The 20,619-nt window shown below is 38.8% G+C and overlaps 1 protein-coding gene across 7 annotated transcripts in view; it reads right to left on the minus strand.

Moving 5' to 3' along the window:
* Nucleotides 1-20,619, minus strand: part of BCLAF1 (BCL2 associated transcription factor 1) — a 43,894-nt gene that overhangs the window by 5,086 nt on the left and 18,189 nt on the right. For 2 of the 7 annotated variants that reach the window (XM_056566619.1, XM_056566616.1), the window contains exons 3-10: nucleotides 19,631-20,524; nucleotides 18,839-19,456; nucleotides 18,591-18,760; nucleotides 14,605-14,710; nucleotides 13,556-13,646; nucleotides 12,480-12,655; nucleotides 5,179-5,329; nucleotides 1,147-1,296 (exon numbers count right to left, since the gene is read on the minus strand). In XM_056566619.1, the coding sequence (XP_056422594.1) occupies nucleotides 1,147-1,296; nucleotides 5,179-5,329; nucleotides 12,480-12,655; nucleotides 13,556-13,646; nucleotides 14,605-14,710; nucleotides 18,591-18,760; nucleotides 18,839-19,456; nucleotides 19,631-20,524 (2,356 nt within the window). The other 5 variants (XM_056566621.1, XM_056566618.1, XM_056566617.1 and 2 more) reach the window with 4 other exon arrangements.

A 20,619-nucleotide genomic window follows, 5' to 3' on the forward strand; every position in this document is an offset into this window, starting at 1 on the left:
AACTACGGAGGACACAGAACAGGTATTGAGGTGGCTTTGGGGAATTTTTATTTTTCTTAACTTCCCTGGAGTACCCCTTTAAATAGCTTAGGGTACCCTGATCACCCACCTTTCACAGTTTCTTGATATTGCCTTCCTTTCCTGAGATATGAGAGCTTATAGTTTGTCAGACAATTCAGGGAATCAGTCACATGGGTGTGAATTTAATTTTAATAATGGGAGTGACTTTCAGGTGATGGGCAGGATTATACAGTCAAGGGTGTAAATGTTGTACATTGATGTACATAACTACACATATCCTGACTGTATAATCCCACCCATCACCTATTAACTCCCATTATTAAAATTAAGTCCCCCCCCCTCTGACAGATTCCCTGAATTGTCAAAAACTAAACCCACATATTCCAGGACAGAACGGCATTTCAAGAAACTAAACAGATGTGTGATCAAAGCATTCTTAGCTATTTTATCGATTATTTTACTGTTGGGGGGTTGGCCACAGGTCTTCTTCAAAGTCCTGAAACCTCTTTATATTTCTGGTCTTGTGGTGTGTTAAAAGTTATAAGTATTGGTCTAAGGATGGACAACTGGCATCAGGGTCATGAGCACCGAAAGCTCACTTACATGTGGGGAGAGGAGACTAGCACTTCTGCTCCCTTCCAACAGTAGAATTACTGTAGCAAAAACTGCTAAAAAATTTACCGCTGGCTATGAAAGGTAATACACAGCGCAGCTTGTTGCATAGCCAAAAAGACTGGCGAGTGCTAACAATGGGCAGGTCAGCATGGGAACTGTACCAAGAAAAAAAAAATGTAGTATGGTGGCTGGATCTGATAAACATAGGATCTACACATTATTATGGAGTTGGTTTTAATTTTAAGGCTGATCGGTGTTGGTCCAAAAGAACTGTGTACAAACTGTTAACCCAAGCAGCACCCCTGGACCACAAGCAAAAGGAGGAACCGGGGACTGAGTTCCAATTTCTTATTAAATATATTGAGAACAGTCCTACAACCTCCACTTTCCTCATACTACCTACTTTCCTATATAAATCACTAAGACACTGTCTTGGGCAGCAGCTCATTTGATAAATGTGTGGTATCGTGGGCAGATTGTTCATGCAAATGTAAAACCTTGAAAACCCACCAGGAAGTATTTCTTGCTTTTAGGAGTATATTCTGGATCCCACTCCTCCTCTTTAGATCGCTTTTGAAAAGTTGGTGCTGTAGTCATAGGAGCAGTACTTGTTCCAGCAAACACCCCTCGAGCACGGCCTCTGCCTCTAATTCGGAACTGCTAAACAATTGGTTTAATTGGTGAAGTGTTCCTTTTGAACATGGCAAAGACGATTATGTGGTCAATGTATTTGTGTATGAAAGAAACTGCTGGCAATGTAGTTTATAAAATGTATGGCCACATGCCTCAGCTTTTTTCTATTAGTACTAATGCATATAAAGACAGTAAGATTATTTTCAGTTGGGGGTTCATGTTTAACAATAGACCCTGTAAATAAAAGCCATATTTCACAAATGCAGAGTACTTTAGCAATGATGATAATGGAGCCAAAAAATAAAAATAAAAAATACTGTAGGCAAATACAATGCACGTTATACCTCCACTACAACAAACATGGTATAACAAAGACAGATGATGTCATTAACAGGCATGGTTTTCAATTTTGTTTGTTTTTATTTGGATGTGTAACATTTAGAATTTATCAATAAGACAGTGTTTCTTAACTTTAGTCCTCAAATAAGCCAACAAGCCATGGCCAAAAGATCCCTGAGCTATGCTTCCATACACGTTAGAGAAAAAAGTTTGCTGAACCTATCGAAATTTGACTGGCTGACTGTACAATGCGTATGTGGGGCCTTGCAGCTCTCCCTGACAGATGTCAGACAAGCCACCAAAGATCAATCAGGCTGCAGCTATCTATCCTGCAGTGAGCGTATGGTGTAATCAGGAAGAATAGATGTAAGTTGAACAAAGCAACTATAGACTATAAAGGTCTTTTGGCTGGAAAACAATGAAGGGGGAAAAAAAAAAAAAAAAAAAAAGGATTCTCACCTGCTCTCTTACCCTGCTTTGTCAGCTTGACCGTGATGTATCACGGTCAGTGACTGGTGAAGCAAACACTTTCTGCACGTCAAAACGAAGACAAGAAGTGCTACAATGCTATGACCAGGCACCTTAAGAATTACATACAGTGGGGAATTGAGGCAGGTGAGTATCACTTTTGCTAAATTTTTTGCCAACCTGAGCCTGTCTTTAAATGGTCACTGTTTCAAACAATTTCCCTTCATTACTTTATTAACCAAAAATAACTCCTTACTGCAGAAAGACCTTTAAAGTCTTGGCCACTAGGTGTCTACCTTCTCTGCAATCTGCTGTCCACTGCCTGTTAGGGCAAATCTTTCTCTTAACAGCTAGACAAAGACAAATTACAGAGGGAGTATAGATTTAGTCTAAACTATATGCAACAGAGGAAGAGAAAGACTGGCCTATGTAACTGCGGTGAGCCAGTGTGCCTACTAAACATATTCCACACTGCTCCTTAAAGGATAAATAAAGGTTTCCATCTCATCTCTCACCATTAATAAAGCTTAGGGTAGCTGTACCTTGTACATACTAGTGAACCTGATGCTGTATGTCAATAGTACTGCAGTGTTATCTCCCGCTATCCCTTCCTTTAGCTTTTCAGCAGCAGCTGCTCTGTGCTTAGTGTAACTCTGTCCTTGCTGTTATCCTGCTATTACTGTTTCTTCCATTCCTGTTCTCATAACACGTTGAAATCCTTATGCACCAGTAACCCCTTCTACCCACACTTGCCATTTAGTACTGTACTGTGTAAATCATTAGCTCAACAAAGTGCAAGCACTATGTTATAGTAAAGCAGAGAGGAGTATGTGCTCTGCTTTGATTGGCGAGAGAAGGAAACACCCCCTTCTGAAATGCTAAGTATGCCTATCATGTGTACCATGGAGGGAACTCATTGGGGCTTAACAGCAGTGAGAGCACTAAACTCGCCTTGTCACCACTGTGAAGGGTTATTCTAACAAAATCATGTAGGTAGTTACATCCTTCAAAATGACAAGTACGCTTTAAATATTTTGCAGACAAAACCTTGAAGAACTTCCTTACATAATCAGTAAAATTCTTGAAACATAACCTGTTAGAGATACTTGAGAAGTACAACTAAAAAAACACTGATATAGGACATGGCATAAATGTCTGGTGGGACTATAACCACTACAACTATGTCCCCTCATTTTTGTAAATGCAGGGTAAAGAAGGAAGAGGGGACCAGCTACTGTCAAAGTTTATGGAAAATGAAAGAAACACAGTATTGTTTTGGAAATACTGAAACTGTCCAGAGTTTCCATTTCTATCCTGTACTGGTTTTAAAGAAGTAGAAGGGGCCATCCGACATCATATTTATGGCATATCCTATGGTCTTGTCACATCACACAAGTCAAGCCTTTGCATCCATCTGCTTTTACCATGAAAAGCCATGGGAATCTGACATGGACTCCTATGAGAGAATGGATGGCAGGAATGAGGCATTTTATGATATGGTTACTAACATAACCCTTGAAATGTCACAGGAATATAAATGGAATAAATGGTTGACAATCACTAAAAATGTTGCTCTTCAAGATAGCAATAGCTTTGAAGAGAGGTAATGAGACATGGCAAATGTATCCAGAAACAGCAGAGTGAGTTTATGAGAGAATGTAAGATTTCTCTATAACATTGATTGGAGTCAAAGTCTAGAAGACTGAGCACACTAATTTCTGCACAGAGTACAACACGTACTTTAGGAAATCCTGGTAACGTATCTTTTAATCTTTAACTTTGCAGCAGAATAGAACATCAACTATGCCCTTTCAATTTTTTTCCTTTGCTTATAACTGGAGATACACTTTAGTACTATGTGGTGCGAAGGTTAAAAGTTCTAAAATCTGTAAAAATAGGGAAATTCTCCAAATATATACAATATAATATACAAAAAGTTCCAAAACAGCTTCACTTTTAAAAGTGTAATCTGACTTAAAATACATACCCCCTAATCACAGGATACACACTCCTTTGTTTTAAATGACATGTGTCCCCGCAGCTCCATTAATTGTCTATGGAGCAGTCAGAGATAGCTGGGTACAGCAAATTTCCAGTGGCTTCTTAGACAATGAATGGAGTCGTGGCGCTTAAGTCAAAACAAAGGAGTCAGGTGGTATTCTGGAGATTGCAGAGATCTCACACTTACCCCTGTGAATAACTCATACTTTAAGTCATTACACCCCTTAAAGACTTGGAAAACACAAGTTTGCACTGTTACATCTACACAATATCATAGATAGGAACCAAACTTGACATGCCATTATGAAAGGTCAAGTTTGATGAAATGATAGTTACTCTATAAAGTGTATCTGTGACTTCAAATACAGTTGTGAAGTCAGCGACATAGTCTAGTAAAGGTTAACAAGCATATGCAAGGCACAACTTTGTTTTAAGATTTGGTTACTTTTAGAGATGAGCAAAGTTACAGTGATACGATTCGTCACAAACTTCACTGCTCGGTAGTTGCTGACTTTAGCCTACATAAAGTTCAGCTTGCAGGTGCTCCGGTGGGCTGCAGACTCTCTCCTAGGACTGTATCCACCTTTTCCAGCCCACCGGAGCACTAAAGTCAGCAACTGCTGAGCCGAGAAGTTTGTGACGAATCGAATGACTGTAACTTCAATCATCTCTAGTTACTTTATTTCAATAAAAAATATTTTATAGTGTCAGAGGAGCGTTCCGGGGTCTGTTATGCCCCAGGGCTGCAACCCTACTTTTCAGACTCCACATGCGAGCACCATAATCCCCACTGATGGCGCATATGTGGGAAAACTACCCAGGGTTTTCGAAGGTAGGCAATCCCTGAGGCTGAGTGTACGTCACGTAAGCAGAGAGATGCGTTGAGGCCCTGGGGCATAGTAGACCTTGGACAATGCCTCTGACACTCTTGAACGCTATAAAAATGTTTATTGAAATAAAGCAACCATATCTAAAAACAAAAAGGTATGCCTTGCATATGCTTGATAACCCCAATTAAGACTGTGTTGCATGTTTCCCAACTATAGATAAATTACAGATGCGCTTTGACTACTACTCACTGTAAAGTCTTTTTAAACTTACAAATGTGCCCCTGGGCCTACTGTTGCCTGGAAAACCTGGATATTCTTTGGGCTCCACTGGGCCTTTGAATTCCTCATCTCTGCTTTCCTTCTTATTGTCTTTTTCATCATCAGACAGAGAAGGAGATGGCTCATGATCTTTTCTTCTTTTGCTGTATAAAACAAAAACCACACATAACACACAAAAAACTCTTATAAAAAACACACACCACCACATAAAAACAAGACAGACATCAAGATCACTAAATGTTATCTGTGTAAATTTTAAAAAAAGGTATTCTGCTTGCCATCTCAAGATAACAAACAAGATAAATAACCCTCAAATGTATTCATTCTGTGAGGCCCCACACACTGGCCCTGATTTTTTTTTTATTATCAACAGTTTGTAGAACAATATGCCCAATCATCAAATTCTCGGAACTCACACAGGGGAAGATTTATCAAACCCTGTGCAGAGGAAAAAGGTTGACCAGTTGTCCATAGCGACCAGATTGCTTCTTTCATTTTTAATTTTTTTTTTTTAAATAAAAGAAGCAAGCTGATTGGTTGCTATGGTCAACTGGTCAACTTTTCCACTGCACAGAATTTGATATATCTCCAACATAGTGTGGGACATCAAAGTGATTGGGACCTCCTTTACTTCATCAGAAGTTATTAATAATGGGCGATAACGGGTTAAAACGGCTATTAGAAAAATCCCATAGACTATAATGGGATTTTCTAATGGCCGTTTAACGACCGATTTTCGAGATTTTTATGATGGACGTTCATTACGGATACATTTTTATAGTGTGAAAGCAGCCTAACTGACTTGAAACAGAACAATGCCACCTAGTGGCATTTTTTTTTCAATTACCATACATTAAAAACCTAAAATGTTGAGTATTTTAACATCAAGAAAATAGCAAAGTGTCTTATAATAACATAGGGAACAATATATTAAACTTTTAGTTTGGGGACAGGTACTCTTTAACCCCTTAACGACGCAGGACATAAATGTACGTCCTGGTGCGGTGGTACTTAACGCACCAGGACGTACATTTACGTCCTACACATGACCGCGAGCATCGGAGCGATGCTCGGGTCATGCATGGAAGGTCCCGGCTGCTAATAGAAGCCAAGGACCCGCCGGTAATGGCCGACCTTCGCAATCGCACGGATGTCTGCCATTAACCCCTCAGATGCTGTAATCAATACAGATCACGGCATCTGCAGCAGTGCGGTCACTAAAATGGATGATCGGATCGGCCGCAGCGCTGTCGCGGCAATCCGATCATCCAGAACGGCAGACGGAGGTCCCCTCACCTGCCTCCCACGGGTCTTCTGTTCTGGTCTGAGATCGAGCAGACCAGAGTAGAAGATGACTGATAACACTGCCCTAAGCATAGCACTGAACAGTATTGGCAAACGAATGATTGCTTTAAATAGTCCCCTAAAGTGTAAAATTAAAAAAGGAAAACAAAAAAGGAAAAAAATTAGAAAAATCCCCTTCCCCCATAAAAATGTAAATTGTCTGTTTTCCCCATTTTACCCCCAAAAAAGTGTAAAACAAAATTTTTATAAACATATTTGGTGTCGCCGCGTGCGTAAATATCCGAACTATTAATATAATGTTAATTATCCCGTATGGTGAACAGCGTGAATGTAAAAAAAAAAATTCTAAATTGCTGCTTTTTAATAACATTTTATTCCAAATAAAATTGATAAAAATGTATTAAAAGTTTTATAAATGCAAATGTGGTATCAAAAAAATTACAGATCACGGCGCAATTTTTTTCCCCTCATACCGCCGCTTATACAGAAAAATGAAAAAAGTTATAGGTCAGCAAAATAGAGGAATTTTAAATGCACTAATTTGGTTAAAAGTTTGCGATTTTTTTTAAGGGTAGAATAATAGAAAAGTATGTATTCATGGGTATCATTTTAATAGTATTGACCCACAGAAGAAAACAGGTCTATTGTACCATAAAGTGTACAACATGAAAACGAAACCTTCCAAAATTTGTATTTTCTTATCAATTTCCCCACACAAATAGTATTTTTTTGGTTGCGCCATATATTTTATGGTAAAATGAGTGATGTCATTACAAAGGACAACTAGTCGTGCAAAAAAACAAGCCCTCATACTAGTCTGTGGATGAAAATATAAAAGTTATGATTTTCAGAAGGCGAGGAGGAAAAAAACGAAAACTTAATAAAATTGCCCGAGTCCTTAAAGGAGTACTCTGGTGCAGACTACTCCTGCTCCGTTCTGCCCGGGCTGCAAAAAAATGAAAATAATCCATCCCTCACCTTCCTGGGTTCCCGCGTTGTGCCACTACAGCTGATCGGTCCTCCGGTCCATCTTCTTCATACTTCCGTGTGTAACGAAGCGTCACATTGGCGCTCAGCCTATCGCCGGCCGCCGCAATGTTCTGCCTAGGCCCATAATAGGCTGAGCGCCATGTGACGCTTCATTCACAACGAAGTATGAAGAAGATGGACCGGAGGACCGATCAGCTGTAGTGGCACAACGCGGGAACCCAGGAAAGTGAGTGATGGTTTATTTTCATTTTTTTTTTTTTTGCAGCCCGGGCAGGACAGAGCAGGGGTAGTCTGCACCAGAGTACTCCTTTAAGGCCCAAATGGGCTGAGTCCTTAAGGGGTTAAGCACAACTACAGTAATTCTAACCAATATTTATAGAATCACATTTACATTTATTTCATTTTCTCCAGAGAAGTTTATTGGGTCCAGAGGTTAAGCACACTGATCCCTGGTGGGCTTAATGAAACATTTAACTTTGTAATGTGTTTCTACAAATATTGCTTGTTTTAATACTTAGTATATTTTTCTCATGTTTTATGTACCTAACTGAATATTGCTTGTTTTCTATCAGACCCAATATCGCAATATTTTGCACTATGTATTATGGGGGTAGGATCATGGGGGCTTGAGAAAGGAGGCATGTCTCCTGAAACATCATACTGTTTTAGCTGTTATGTATCTCCATACCAAACCTTCTCAGTAGATGGCATCTCTGAACCAAAAGCTCCTGGTGGAGTGAAAAAGGTCCCAATTACAAGATTTCAGCATAATGCGATCACGCTGAGTGTTTGATAATTGTCCACATTGTTCTACAAACTGTAGAGGTGGCAAGAAAGTCTGTCCTGTTTACTATTGGATAATGAAGAAAGTACCGGAACTGTATCCTGTGTCTCAGCATGTGTGATTTAGTATTAAAGGGGTACTCCGGTGAAAACCTTTTTTCTTTTAAATCAACTGGTGGCAGAAAGTTAAACATATTTGTAAATTACTAGGAAACAACAGAGGAAAAAATATGTGCAGCTCACAATTATATCACCAACCGAGGAGAAATGGGTAATGCACCTATACCTATGGTGCCAATAATAAATATTAGAAAAAGAGACAAAAATACCCAGACCTCAAGGAAGGTAAACTATATGAATACAATTGAAGGAAACAAGGATCGTGCTTCAATCATAATAGGATATACAGATTTTATTAAAAACTGATATAAAATATTCCACCTCACAAGGGGCCCCTTGTGAGAGGAGTATACAATGACCAAAAATAGACTATCACTGGTAACTAATTAATATTGTAACAAGTTCCTCTTAATGGATGGCAGTGAAACAATGTTTGGTGTGTTAAACTGAGGAAGTATTAAAGTTCACAGTTGCTAGTTTCACTGTATCACTGTGTCAGGACAGATAACAGGCAGCTTTGTGGTACATTACCGGTCCTGAGAGCGGAAGACTCCCGTGAGGCTGGATGGATCTAGCACTTGGATGGTCACTGCAGGTGGGCTACCTCCGAGTCCCGGCGCTGGCAGGCATCAGGGATGGACACTTTCAGAGCTGAAAGTGTCCAGCGCCGGGACTCGGAGGTAGCCCACCTGAAGTGACCATCCAAGTGAAAAGGACTGATTTCCAAGAGACTTTCCGGCAATTCAAGTGTCTAACTATTTCAGTCCATATCAGTATATTTTGCCTTCACTATTTCAGTGCAATTTGTCTTTAACTGTTCCAGTTTAAATAGTACATTCTGTGATATTAGTTAGTTACCAGTGATAGTCTATTTTAGGTCATTGTATACTCCCTTGTGAGGTGGAATATATTATATCAGTTTTTAATAAAATCTGTATATCCTATTATAATTGAAGCACGATCCTTGTTTCCTTCAATTGTATTCATGTAGTTTACCTTCCTTGAGGTCTGGGTATTTTTGTCTATTTGTAAATCACTTCTATTAAAAAATCTTAATCCTTCCTGTACTTATTAGCTGCTGAATACTACAGAGGAAATTCTTTTCTTTTTGGAATGCTCTCTGATGACATCACGAGCACAGTTCTCTCTGCTGACGTTATTATAATAATAATGCTTAATTTATTGTTGTCCTTAGTGGGATTTGAACCCAAGTCCCCAGAACTGCAAGGCAGCAGTGCTAACCACTGAGCAACCATGCTGCCCTTAGCATACATCCGCTATGCATGGTTGCTAAAATGGACAGAGATGTCAGCAGAGAGCACTGTGCTCCTGATGTCATCAGTGTTCCAAAAAGAAAGGAATTTCCTCTGTAGCATTCAGCAGCTAATAAGTACTAGAAGGATTAAGATTTTTTAAATAGAAGTAATTTACAAATATGTTTAACTTTCTGGCACCAGTTGATTTAAAAGAAAAAAGGTTTTCACCGGAGTACCCCTTTAAGTACCACATGAACAATGTGAAGACTTTGGCACCAGATCAAAGGGAAACTTAACTCTATTTGCTGCTATAAGCTGTAGACACCTGTTAATAGATGTTAGGGTACAAAAGCAAACTGCACCTTTCATAGAACTTATGGTGGTTGCCAAATTTAGAAAACCAACCTTTGTATTCTCAGCCAAGTGTCAAGGAGGCAAAGCCTAAATGCTCAGGTGCCACAGCTGAGCACACCTACTCATTTCCCCTTACCACCTAGCTCTTTCTTGACTAACCTACAGTACACTGTACATCAGTTAACAACAGTACATTACCAAGGAGGTGTGCCCGGCACTTAAGCTGTTTGGCATTGCCTCCTTGATACCCGAGGGAGAAATAAACAGATTTCAATAAATAAATATATCCCCAAATAAATATATATCTCGATACTTGCATTCAAGGGAATTCAACTCTATTACATGCAAGTTAATGGGATTGTGTTCTAGGACCCTGCATAAAGAATACATGGAAAAACTACTGTACAGGACAAAAATGGACAACCACCAATAAGGAAGGAATGGCATGTCTAAAATTTCGATTTACAATTTATAAACACATTTAAAAAAACACTTTACTTTGTTCATATCACACTTGAAATAATCTGTTGCTAATGTCTTGATGTGAGATACCAAAATATGCTTTAAAGGGGTACTCTGGTGAAAAAATGTTTTTATCAACTGGTCACATTTTCTGTCTGACCAAGGTGCTCTCTGCTGACACCTCTGTCTGTCTCAGGAACTGTCCCAGAGCAGAAGAGGTTTGCCATGGGGATTTGCTCCTGTTCTGGACAGTTCCTGACATGGACAGAGGTGTCAGCAGAGAGCACTGTGGTCAGACAGAAATTTAAAAAGAAAAGAACTTCCTATGGAGTATACAGCAGCTGATAAGAATTGGATGAATTAGGATTTTTAAATTGAAGTAATTTACAAATCTGTTTAAAGTTCTGGCACCAGCTGATAAAAAAATAAAAAATAAAAATGTTTTTCACTGGAGTACCCCTTTAAGAGGGGACCTACACAACATTAGGCAGATGTTTTTTAGGTTATGGCTGGTGTGTACATTTATAATTTTTGGCATACGTCTGGCCAATAATGCGCATGTTGGGACCAATACCAGGTGTGTATGCTAAAAAGTGCACTGTGAACACAGTTTATACCTAGATTAAATTATTTCCACACAGCAGTAAGTATTTGTTAGTGAAGACCAAAAGTAAGCCCAGCACATGTACATATCTTTCCAATATAGGTTTTAATCCATGTAGGCTTCACTACTGGTTTCCTCTTTCAAATACTGAAGCTTATCTGGATGTTGTCATGTGAAAGTGGCCTTACCTGAATGGAGGTTAGAGAAAATCTGTCAGGGCTATTTGCTGCTAAAAGCTGTAGACACAATTGCATAGCTGTTAGGGTATAAAAGCAAACGGTACCTTTCCTGGAGTTTGTAGTGGTTGCCTAACTTATTAAAGTGCCTCATTATTTCTCAGTCAAGGGTCAAGCAGGAGGAGCCAAGCTACTCATGTGCCTAAGCCTAGAATACCTTCTCACATGCCCTCATTCCATCCCCTCCTTTATTGTTGTACAGAACTAAGATAACTTTGGCAACCACTATCAGCTCCAGCAAAGGTGCAGTTTCCATTTATACCCTAACAGCTATCCCATGTGCCCGCAAAGGAAATCTAGCAGACAGATTTCCATAAACAGAAAATGAATCCCAGTTGCCTATGATCATCATTTTAAACACTGGGTACTAAAATAAATGAATTATTATTCAAAATAAATGTCATCGCTTGACTGTAAACCTGCAATCTGGCATTACTGTTGGCCCAAGCATTCTGTTGTCACCTCCTCCCCCCAAATTTGTATAGTTTTTTTTTCTTTTTGTTCCCTTTTTGTTATATTTATAAATATATTTGCAGCTGAAGAGAAATGCTATAAACTGATACAAATTCACAGTATAACAGCGAGATCTACATAAAAATAATCAGCTGCTCCTACCACGGAAGAGCTATTCCTAAATCGAAAGCAAAAACTGGAAAACTCACCACAATGAACATTAACAATAAACACAGTAACACCACACTACTACTACACCTAACATTGTTGTCTCAAATGTGACAGAAAGATCTCCCAGAAACATGTCTCCAGGCACCACCTACAAACAGTGGTGTCAATCCTTGATCATAATAAACGTTTGTTTCCTTCATTGACATTGAAGACTCAAGAGAAATCAGTGATCTGTTCAAACTGCGGTGTTATGAGTGGAAAAAGTGGAATCAAGCAGAAAGAACCAAAGTTCTTACACAAACGGGTTCTAGAAATGCACTGCACTGAAGTCCAACTTCCTCATGTTGCCTGGACAATAGGACACAATAATTTGTCATATTTTTCAGTTAGCTTGCTATTCCAAAGTTTTTGTCCTCATCCACCATTAGTCGTGTAAAAGACAAATACATTTTTGCTGTAAAACAAACAATTGTGATTGTTTACGTTAAGCCAATACTTGAGACAATGTATTCATAAAGCAATCACAGCTTGCAACTAGACTGATATGCGTTCTGCTTACTTGTCATCCTTGAACACTTTCAATTCCTTGTGCTCTTTCTGGGCCTTCTCTCTCTTGCGAGAATCACTAGATTCCCGAGAACACTTGGAGTCCCCTCGTTCTTTACTGTGCTCTTTCTTACGACGGTCTGTATCACCCCGCAGATCAACCGCGGTACTCCTTACTTTCTTTTCTATCTGTAAAAAAATAAAAATAAATTCTATAAATGCACTTTTTTCAGGGTTTGCCCAGTTCAGATTTTTTTTTTATTAATTTGTTTATAGGATAAGAAATCCTAATATGTTTCTGCTATATATGCATTTCAAATTCTACTTGCATACCTTTCACCACTGCAGTATTTCTGGTCCACCACTGTAGAATTATACAGTCCACTGGTTAGATGTGTCACTTAAAGCGCAACTGTCATGAGCTCCAGATATGCATATATGAGTGACATGCAAATGTCTACCTCTAGACATGACTTTTTTATATGTTTATATACAGGTTGTTTTTGTTTTGTTTTTTACACTTCATTTTATCAAGTCTGGTCCAAGAAAACTAACAAGGGATTGCCTACAACAACCAATCAGATGACACCTTTGAATTTCAAATGGGGGTCTGAAAAATGAGATCGGAAATGTGATCCACCGTTCTAAAAGCGACTGCTTCTGCTCCAAGGGCAGAGCCGCTCTTATCTCCCAGGTCCCCACTCATTGTCTCTAACCCAAACAGTCAGGCTTGTTAGGAGGACTAGACACAGGAGTCCCCGACACAAGAAATGATATACTTTATTGTCAGATGCTAACAAAGAATTTCTTTGGACCAAAAGGAAGCATCACACAGAAAAATGACAGCCATTATTTCACATATGATGTTGTGTTACACAAGATAATTGTTACATTAGTCAAAGACTGAACTCTGGCTTTAACAGTAAACCCTTCAGATACAACAGTAAGGACATGCATCAGAACAGACCCAGAAGAAAAAGGAGTCATGTATAGTGTTAGAACTACATGATTTTAATCTACAGGTTCTATGGAGTTTAGACAAATAGTCTCTTTCCAAATGGACAAAGACATGAAAAAGACTCAAAATACCTTGGACGGCTCTTCCTTCACTGCAAAGGCCTTGTCTTCATTCTGCATATAAGTGTGTTTTCTTTGGATGTTGTGTGACAGATCTATCCTCCTATAACAAAACAAAATATAGACAGAAAAAGCCCAAATTTAAATAATATTTTGGTACAAGTAGGTATAGGTCTAGAAAATGGCAAAAAGATACTTCAACATATACTACAGCTCAGACTGATTTTTATCACACTGAATGTAGTCTATTAGTGACTACATTTGGTCTGTTTACTGTTTACTTTTTTTATTTGCAGGACTCAAGATTGTAGCCCACTATGCAAATGCGAAAGAAAAAATAATATTAGTTGGGAAAGAAACCAAAAGTACAGTAAGGATATTGAAGTCAAAGGACCTGCTATGGCATATATTGAACCCGGACCTTTATTAGTAACGTATCCCAATAAAGTAATTGGGGCCTAAACTGCAAAAAATAAAAATAAATAAGAACAAACAAAAGATTTTCCATCATTCCTTTCTTAATATTTTACCAGGTATTACAATTATAACTTTATATTTAGAAATATATACGAGAATCCCGTGTGTGTCCTACGGTCAACCATACTCACTCTTGTCCCTTACTATCCCGTGACCGGTAGTTATGCCTGCCCCTTTAGCAACCCCAGACAAAAAAAAAAAAACAGAAGATTAACACCGGTTCTCAAGGAGAGTTTTAGCTACTTTTTCATGAGTGTCAATAGTACAGATCTGATTAGCAGGTCTGAGTTCTGCCAAATAATATTTTATAGGGGTTTCCAGATTTACATTAACTGAGGATGCTGCTAATTTGGAACGGCATCTGAATAAGAGCGTATCAACATAAGTAAATTAAAGCACCACAGCGAAACACATAGCCGGTGCTAGACTGGGAGAGGAGAGTATGGAGTTTGCCATTTTATAGGCCTAGCTGGCTGCAGTTTACATTCAGAATTTCCCTTTAATCATACAGAAAATATTACATTATTTAGTATAGCAGAATTTGTAAGGAAAATGACAAGTGTTATAGTATTCATGGCACATACCGGTGAATTTCTGGGCTCTTTGGACGGCTGGCATGCTCATCTGTGCCTGTCTGATACCCTGCAAACCTCTCACTGAGGGTCTTTCCGTCACCCTTGAAATAATGCTCTGTTGGTTGTAGAGGAGAAAAACTGCCTCATTAGTTTAACTCCCTTTAAACACAAAGCCACAGATCTTAAAGAGGGACTTGAAGAATGTCAACAATTATTACTAGGTTGAATCCTAATAAGAGAGAGAAAGAGAAAGGAAACATGTTTTACATCAAACAATTCTTCTCTTCCATTGAATATTTATTTGCCCCTAATTCATTCAATATTAAGATGCATATTCGCAACTTCCCTATGATTTACTAATATACAATTGAAAACTAACTCCAAATTGACAATGTTCTGTATTATTATTAACCATGCTGAAAACATTTCTTTAAGACCACAGGACTTCCAGACCTCTTCTGGTCTCTACTTCCGAGACAAGGTGTATCAGCAGTGCCTGCCCACTCCACCACTGACATCAGCAGTGTCTTGTCTGAGCCAGCGATTGGATGATCAGGTAGCTACTGCTGAAGCATCTCATCTCTGAGGTAGGAATGGCAGAGACTAGCAGGGGATCAAGGTAGAGAAGTATCATTTATTCTTCATTCTTACCAGCCTCGCTGTAACAAGAAAAACTTTAGGATTCCAGTAGACACCTTTAAGATGTATTCATATGTACAGTATCCTGTGCACATGTAATGTGCAGGATTTGAAACTGCAGATTTGAAGCTGTATTCAGTCATTTATTTTACATTGAACTCTACAGCTTCAAATCCTGTGCATTAAATATGTTGAGAATACTGTACATGTGAATACACTTTTTAAGTATAATACAAACGCTCATAGCAAATAGTATAAAACAGTAGCATAAGAAGAATGTGTAAATGCTCTAACCACAGAACTGCCATAGTAAATCATTTCATTCTAATATGGGCATGGTCAAACTGGTTTCTGAACCATCAAAAGCAAACTTTTGATGGTTTCTTGGACTAAAGACGATTTTGATGACTGCTAACTGCCGTTCCTTTCATTCAGAAGCACCCTACTGTAATACAGGTGGCAAAGGCCTAAAAAGACCTAAATGTCCTGTTATAGACATGTGCTCAATTTGAGAAAAGAGGTCTGTCACACAATGATCTCACGATAGGTCCAATTTACCTTTTCGTATATTTTCCATAATATCTGGATCTGACTGTTATTTGCTTTACTATGCTGAACATTTTGCATTACATAGGAAAAAACTGTTTTAAAGGGAGCCCCATTGACAGCATTTTTTCTCCAGGAGACATCCCATACTTCAGAAATAAGCAGAGAGGAATCTACCTCAATTGCTACCTCAGATCTACTTTTTCTGAGAAATAGTACAAGAAGGCAAAAACTAATGCATCATCCTCAAGAATGAGGAAAACCAACAAACTGCTTTAAGCCCACCCGGTACCCAATTAAATACAATTACTAAAGAGGTCTTAAAAAACGTTTTTTGGGGGGAGAAAGAGTTGCAGATATGGTCATCTAAAGATGTGTACACATTCTTTTTATACAAATAGGCCCACGCAAATGGACAATGCCCTTTGTACCATGGTCCCTGAATGATTACAGTTTATATGATAAAGTGTGAGCATGTGCTCTACTGGTGAAATTACATTTATCAAGGTGTATACTAAACAATCATATTTTGTTTGTAAGCAATGAGTAAAAACACTACTTAAAATACTATCTAAAAGAAATAAATAGTTTGGTAGCATGCACAAAGAACATAATACTAGTAATGCTGAGTTATAACATTATCACCCAAGTGTGTATATGTCATATCTTTTAAACAACCTGTAATCACAGTTCATGCAATAGGAGACATCAATCCTGTGAAAGAAAGCAATATACAGCTATGTCCACTTACCGCCCAACATCCAGTACAAGTCTCAAAATCAAGAAAAACACCTGGAAAGAGCCACTAAAAGGTAGAGCCTCAAGCTTAATTCCAGCAAACCCAGGAATTTTAGGATCTAGCAATTTTGCCATTTGTGTCAGGAGGACTTTGGCCTGTTTTGCCCCAGCAACAGTATATTTTATTGTGTTACATGGGCTTTCAAAACATTATCCAGGACCTAGTCATAATGAAAAAGAAATCAACACTGGCCAGTTCCAGCTCAAGAGCGGTGTACATGGGCAAACATCACAAAACTAGATCAGAAACGTCAACCACCCATTAGTATTGTACAACACGTTTAGTGCCATTTTGAGACAACCGACCTTCTTTAGTTAACCCCTTTATTTTTCTAAGAACATTGTGGACTGGCAAAAACATGGCATTAAATGAGATGTTCACATAACCCATCCAATGAGATGGCATATTTGCTTGCACATAAGCATAGTTGCCGGACTTTTGCCCTAACACTCACCATAATTTAAAAGACAAAGCAGGATTTATTTTTTTTTGGTCTATTCTTAGAATTGGCCATGAATATCTGATCAGTGGGGGTCAGACTCCCAGAACCCCCTCTTATAATCTTTAAGAAGGGAATGGGATGAACTGCCATACAATGTACAGCTGCTACCCAGTGTGCTGCCTCTGGTAGGAGGTTTAGAGGCTGTACTGCTTACACAAGCGCTGTGTCAGATCCCCACCAGTAAGATAGATTGAGGGCATATCCTAAGGACATGCCACCAATCTGTAAAACTCCTGGAGAACCTCTTTAAGGAAACCACACTGACCAGGACCATTTGTGAATATCAGGCAGGTGTGAAAGGTCTAGGTGTCTGGCTCCTAACTAATATACCTGTGCAGGGCAAAGCTTACTAAAGAGGGTGGAGGCTGAACCAAGAAGGCAATTTATTAAAAAATAAATAAAAAAAAAAAAAAGACAATCGCACACAATAAAAAATACCATTCACTGTAAAAAAAAAAAAAAAAATTTAAAACCACGGTGCAACAGATGTACAGAAACTTATCTTAGTATCTGAAAATATTCTGAAAAGCATACTGAATTTACATAAAAACTACTTAATTGCTATGCAATACTGTTTCTTTTCTGGAATTATAAACTATAGGCAAAGATAAAAATAAATACATTTAAAAAAAAAGAATGTAAACAAAAATGGTGGAGCTTCCCACAGTAACCAAGAGACCATTGATTTTCTGATGTACCTATGAACAAGAAAAGCTTTAATGTCATTGGTATCTATGGGAAACTGCACTACTTTTGTTTGCACTAGTTTAACCCATTATTGGGCTTCGTGACAGACAAGATGCATACAATGTGCAATATGAGAAAAGATTAAACACAGGTCATGTACAGTACAGACTACTAAAGCAATCCAACTATAAAATGCAAATTCTCAAAATTTGAAATACTGCGGAAATATGCCACGTTCCTTTTAAGGGGAAAGACATATACAAAGACGCTTCTCTGAAAGAAATGATCAACAAATACATTTTCTTCCATTATTATTATTTTTTATTTATTTATTGTTTTACAGCAACTGTGCCGTGTATGAGTATATGTGAGATATAGAGAAGCAGCATCTCCTGTTCTCTATGTGGGCTGTATATGGGAAACAGCACAGCAGTTAGACTCCATCCACTCTGGAACAGAGTTCAGGAAAAACAGAGGGCTGAACAATGCAACTGCTGAAAAATGCAACATACATGTCACATAATGGTAAGAAATATTCCATTCTTAGATTAGAAAACATGGGGGGGCTTTCCTCCAGAAAGAGTGCCATAATTGTCTTCAGTTAGTGTGTGGTATTGCAACTGTGGTATGGGGCGTTGTAATTATACACAATTTGAGGACAGGTGTGGTGCATTTTTTTTAAGAAATCAGCTATATATACACGTGCTGAATTCCAGTATAGAGCCAATGAGGTGTTAAGCAAGAGTAGCTCTAAACTGTTGGCGAACCAATATGAAATTATAACCAAGTTGTGGATATTCATGCGCCATTGTCATTGCTTACCTTTGACAAACTGTACTAGAGACACCACATGGTAGATAAATGACTCTGGAGAGGTTTTGTTGGAGAACGAAACCTTCATGTGGTCAAAGATGGATCTGAAGTCTTTCTGCCTCCTGACTGAATGTACAAGCGTGCTGGCAAGCAGGCGGTCACTAGCCAGAGAGGATGGCCTTTATTGTAACAGAAAACAACATTTAGATTACATTTCATTCATCTGATAAAACCTGTCTCTAATAAAGTCTCCTTACCTAATATCATCAAGGGGAACCGCGGGTATCCGAACTTTAACCTCAGGATGGTGAGATTCTGTTGCTATCACTCTGATCCTAAGTGGACTATCTTCCCTAAACACTACTTTCTCCCTCACTTCATCACTTGGGTGTAAAGGAAAATTGCAACTGAATGGGTTTTTCATCTTATCCAACAGAGCTGGGTCAGGCGACTTGGACTCCTTTTTACCACTTTTATCATCATCTTTATGTTTCTCTTTGGTGGCCACCTTATGTCCCTTGCCCTCCCTGATCTTTTCTCCTTCCTTATTGCTCTTTGTCACAGCTTTGGACTTATACTTAGTCCCTTCTTCTTCAGCATTCCACTGGGATGTAGAAGAAAAGCTTTTACCTTGTTCTGCTAAGACAGACTTTCTAAACTGCCTATAATCCTCTGCTTCCTCTAGGTCTTCACTTTCAGAAACTGACAAAAACTGAGACTTAGACTCTTTTTCCAAAAGATAATCTAACATATCCCGATCATCCCAATTTCGGCCTGATTCCTTTTTAGTCTTATCCAATGTCTTATCCTTGTGGCTTTCTTTCTCTCTATTAGTTTTCTCAATTGGAAATAACCTATGTTCTTCATCTGTATATCTGGAAAAGTAAGATAAAGCATGCATCATAAATAAGAAGCACACTGTATGGTGGTTAGGATCCATTCTACAATAAATTTCCATTTTTACCAAAGAGGAATAGTGAAACAACATGTTCATTGTAATAAGTTTATAGGCTTAGGAATAAAAAATAAACTTGAAACAATCTCCTTACCTTTTTTGAAACTTTGTACCTTTAGCAACATCTTGCTCTGCTGTTTCGGTGAATAAAGAATACTGAGAATGGCCTTCCTCATGTGAGGTGTTTGGGGGCACAGCAGTCTCTGCGGGACTCTTTTGAACAGGGATATGAATTGGACTGTTTTGTGAAGGACTGTACCTAGTTGAACCGTTGCCACCTGAGCCAGAACCAGACCTTTCTGGGCTATGGGCCATGGAATGTGAATTTTGAGATGTAGTGTCTTTACCAGAGTGGACCGCACTAAGAATAGGTCCATCAGATTGGGAAGAACTATCACTAGGAGGAGAAGCTACTGGCGAAGGACTACAAGGGGACCTCGGACTGTTATCATAGGCAGACAGCCCTGCCCAACATTCCCCATGCAAATCCAGTTCTTTCCCAAGTTCATCTAAAGGCTCAGATGGGTCAAAAGCATCCTTATTTTCATCACCTGATTTCTCATTCGAGGGACTTTTTGATTTTTCTGCCTCTTCAGTTTTTTGCTTAGGTTTTTCACGGGAAGCTCGAGATTTTCTCTCAGGAGATTTGCTGTAAGGGGATGAAGATCTGGACGAAGATGACCTCTGTGACGGAGAAGACTTGTATGATCGGCTTCTGGATCTTTGAGATGAAGCAGAGCGCCTCTTTGGACTCCTAGAGCGAGACCGTCCACGGCGAGGACTTCGGGAGTACCTGCGATTCCACATTGGTCGATAACCACCACGATGGTACCTGCCACCTCCACCTTGGTAGTAACCTCTTGCTCTTCCCCTGAAGCCATAGGGGCGCCTCATTCCTCTATTATTCCTATAATCTCTGCGGAAATCTCGATTGTACACACGTTCTCTGCTGCGAGATCGAGAGTATGATCTTGATCTAGATCTGGAACTTAAAATAAAAATAAAAAAAAGTTTAAGACATTTTCTTTCCATAGCCGGGAAAAAGAATAGACAAAAAAAAAAAAAAACACAGTTCTCAAGCAT

Source organism: Hyla sarda, chromosome 3, assembly GCF_029499605.1.
Source record: "Hyla sarda isolate aHylSar1 chromosome 3, aHylSar1.hap1, whole genome shotgun sequence".
NCBI classification, from domain to species: Eukaryota; Metazoa; Chordata; class Amphibia; order Anura; family Hylidae; genus Hyla; species Hyla sarda.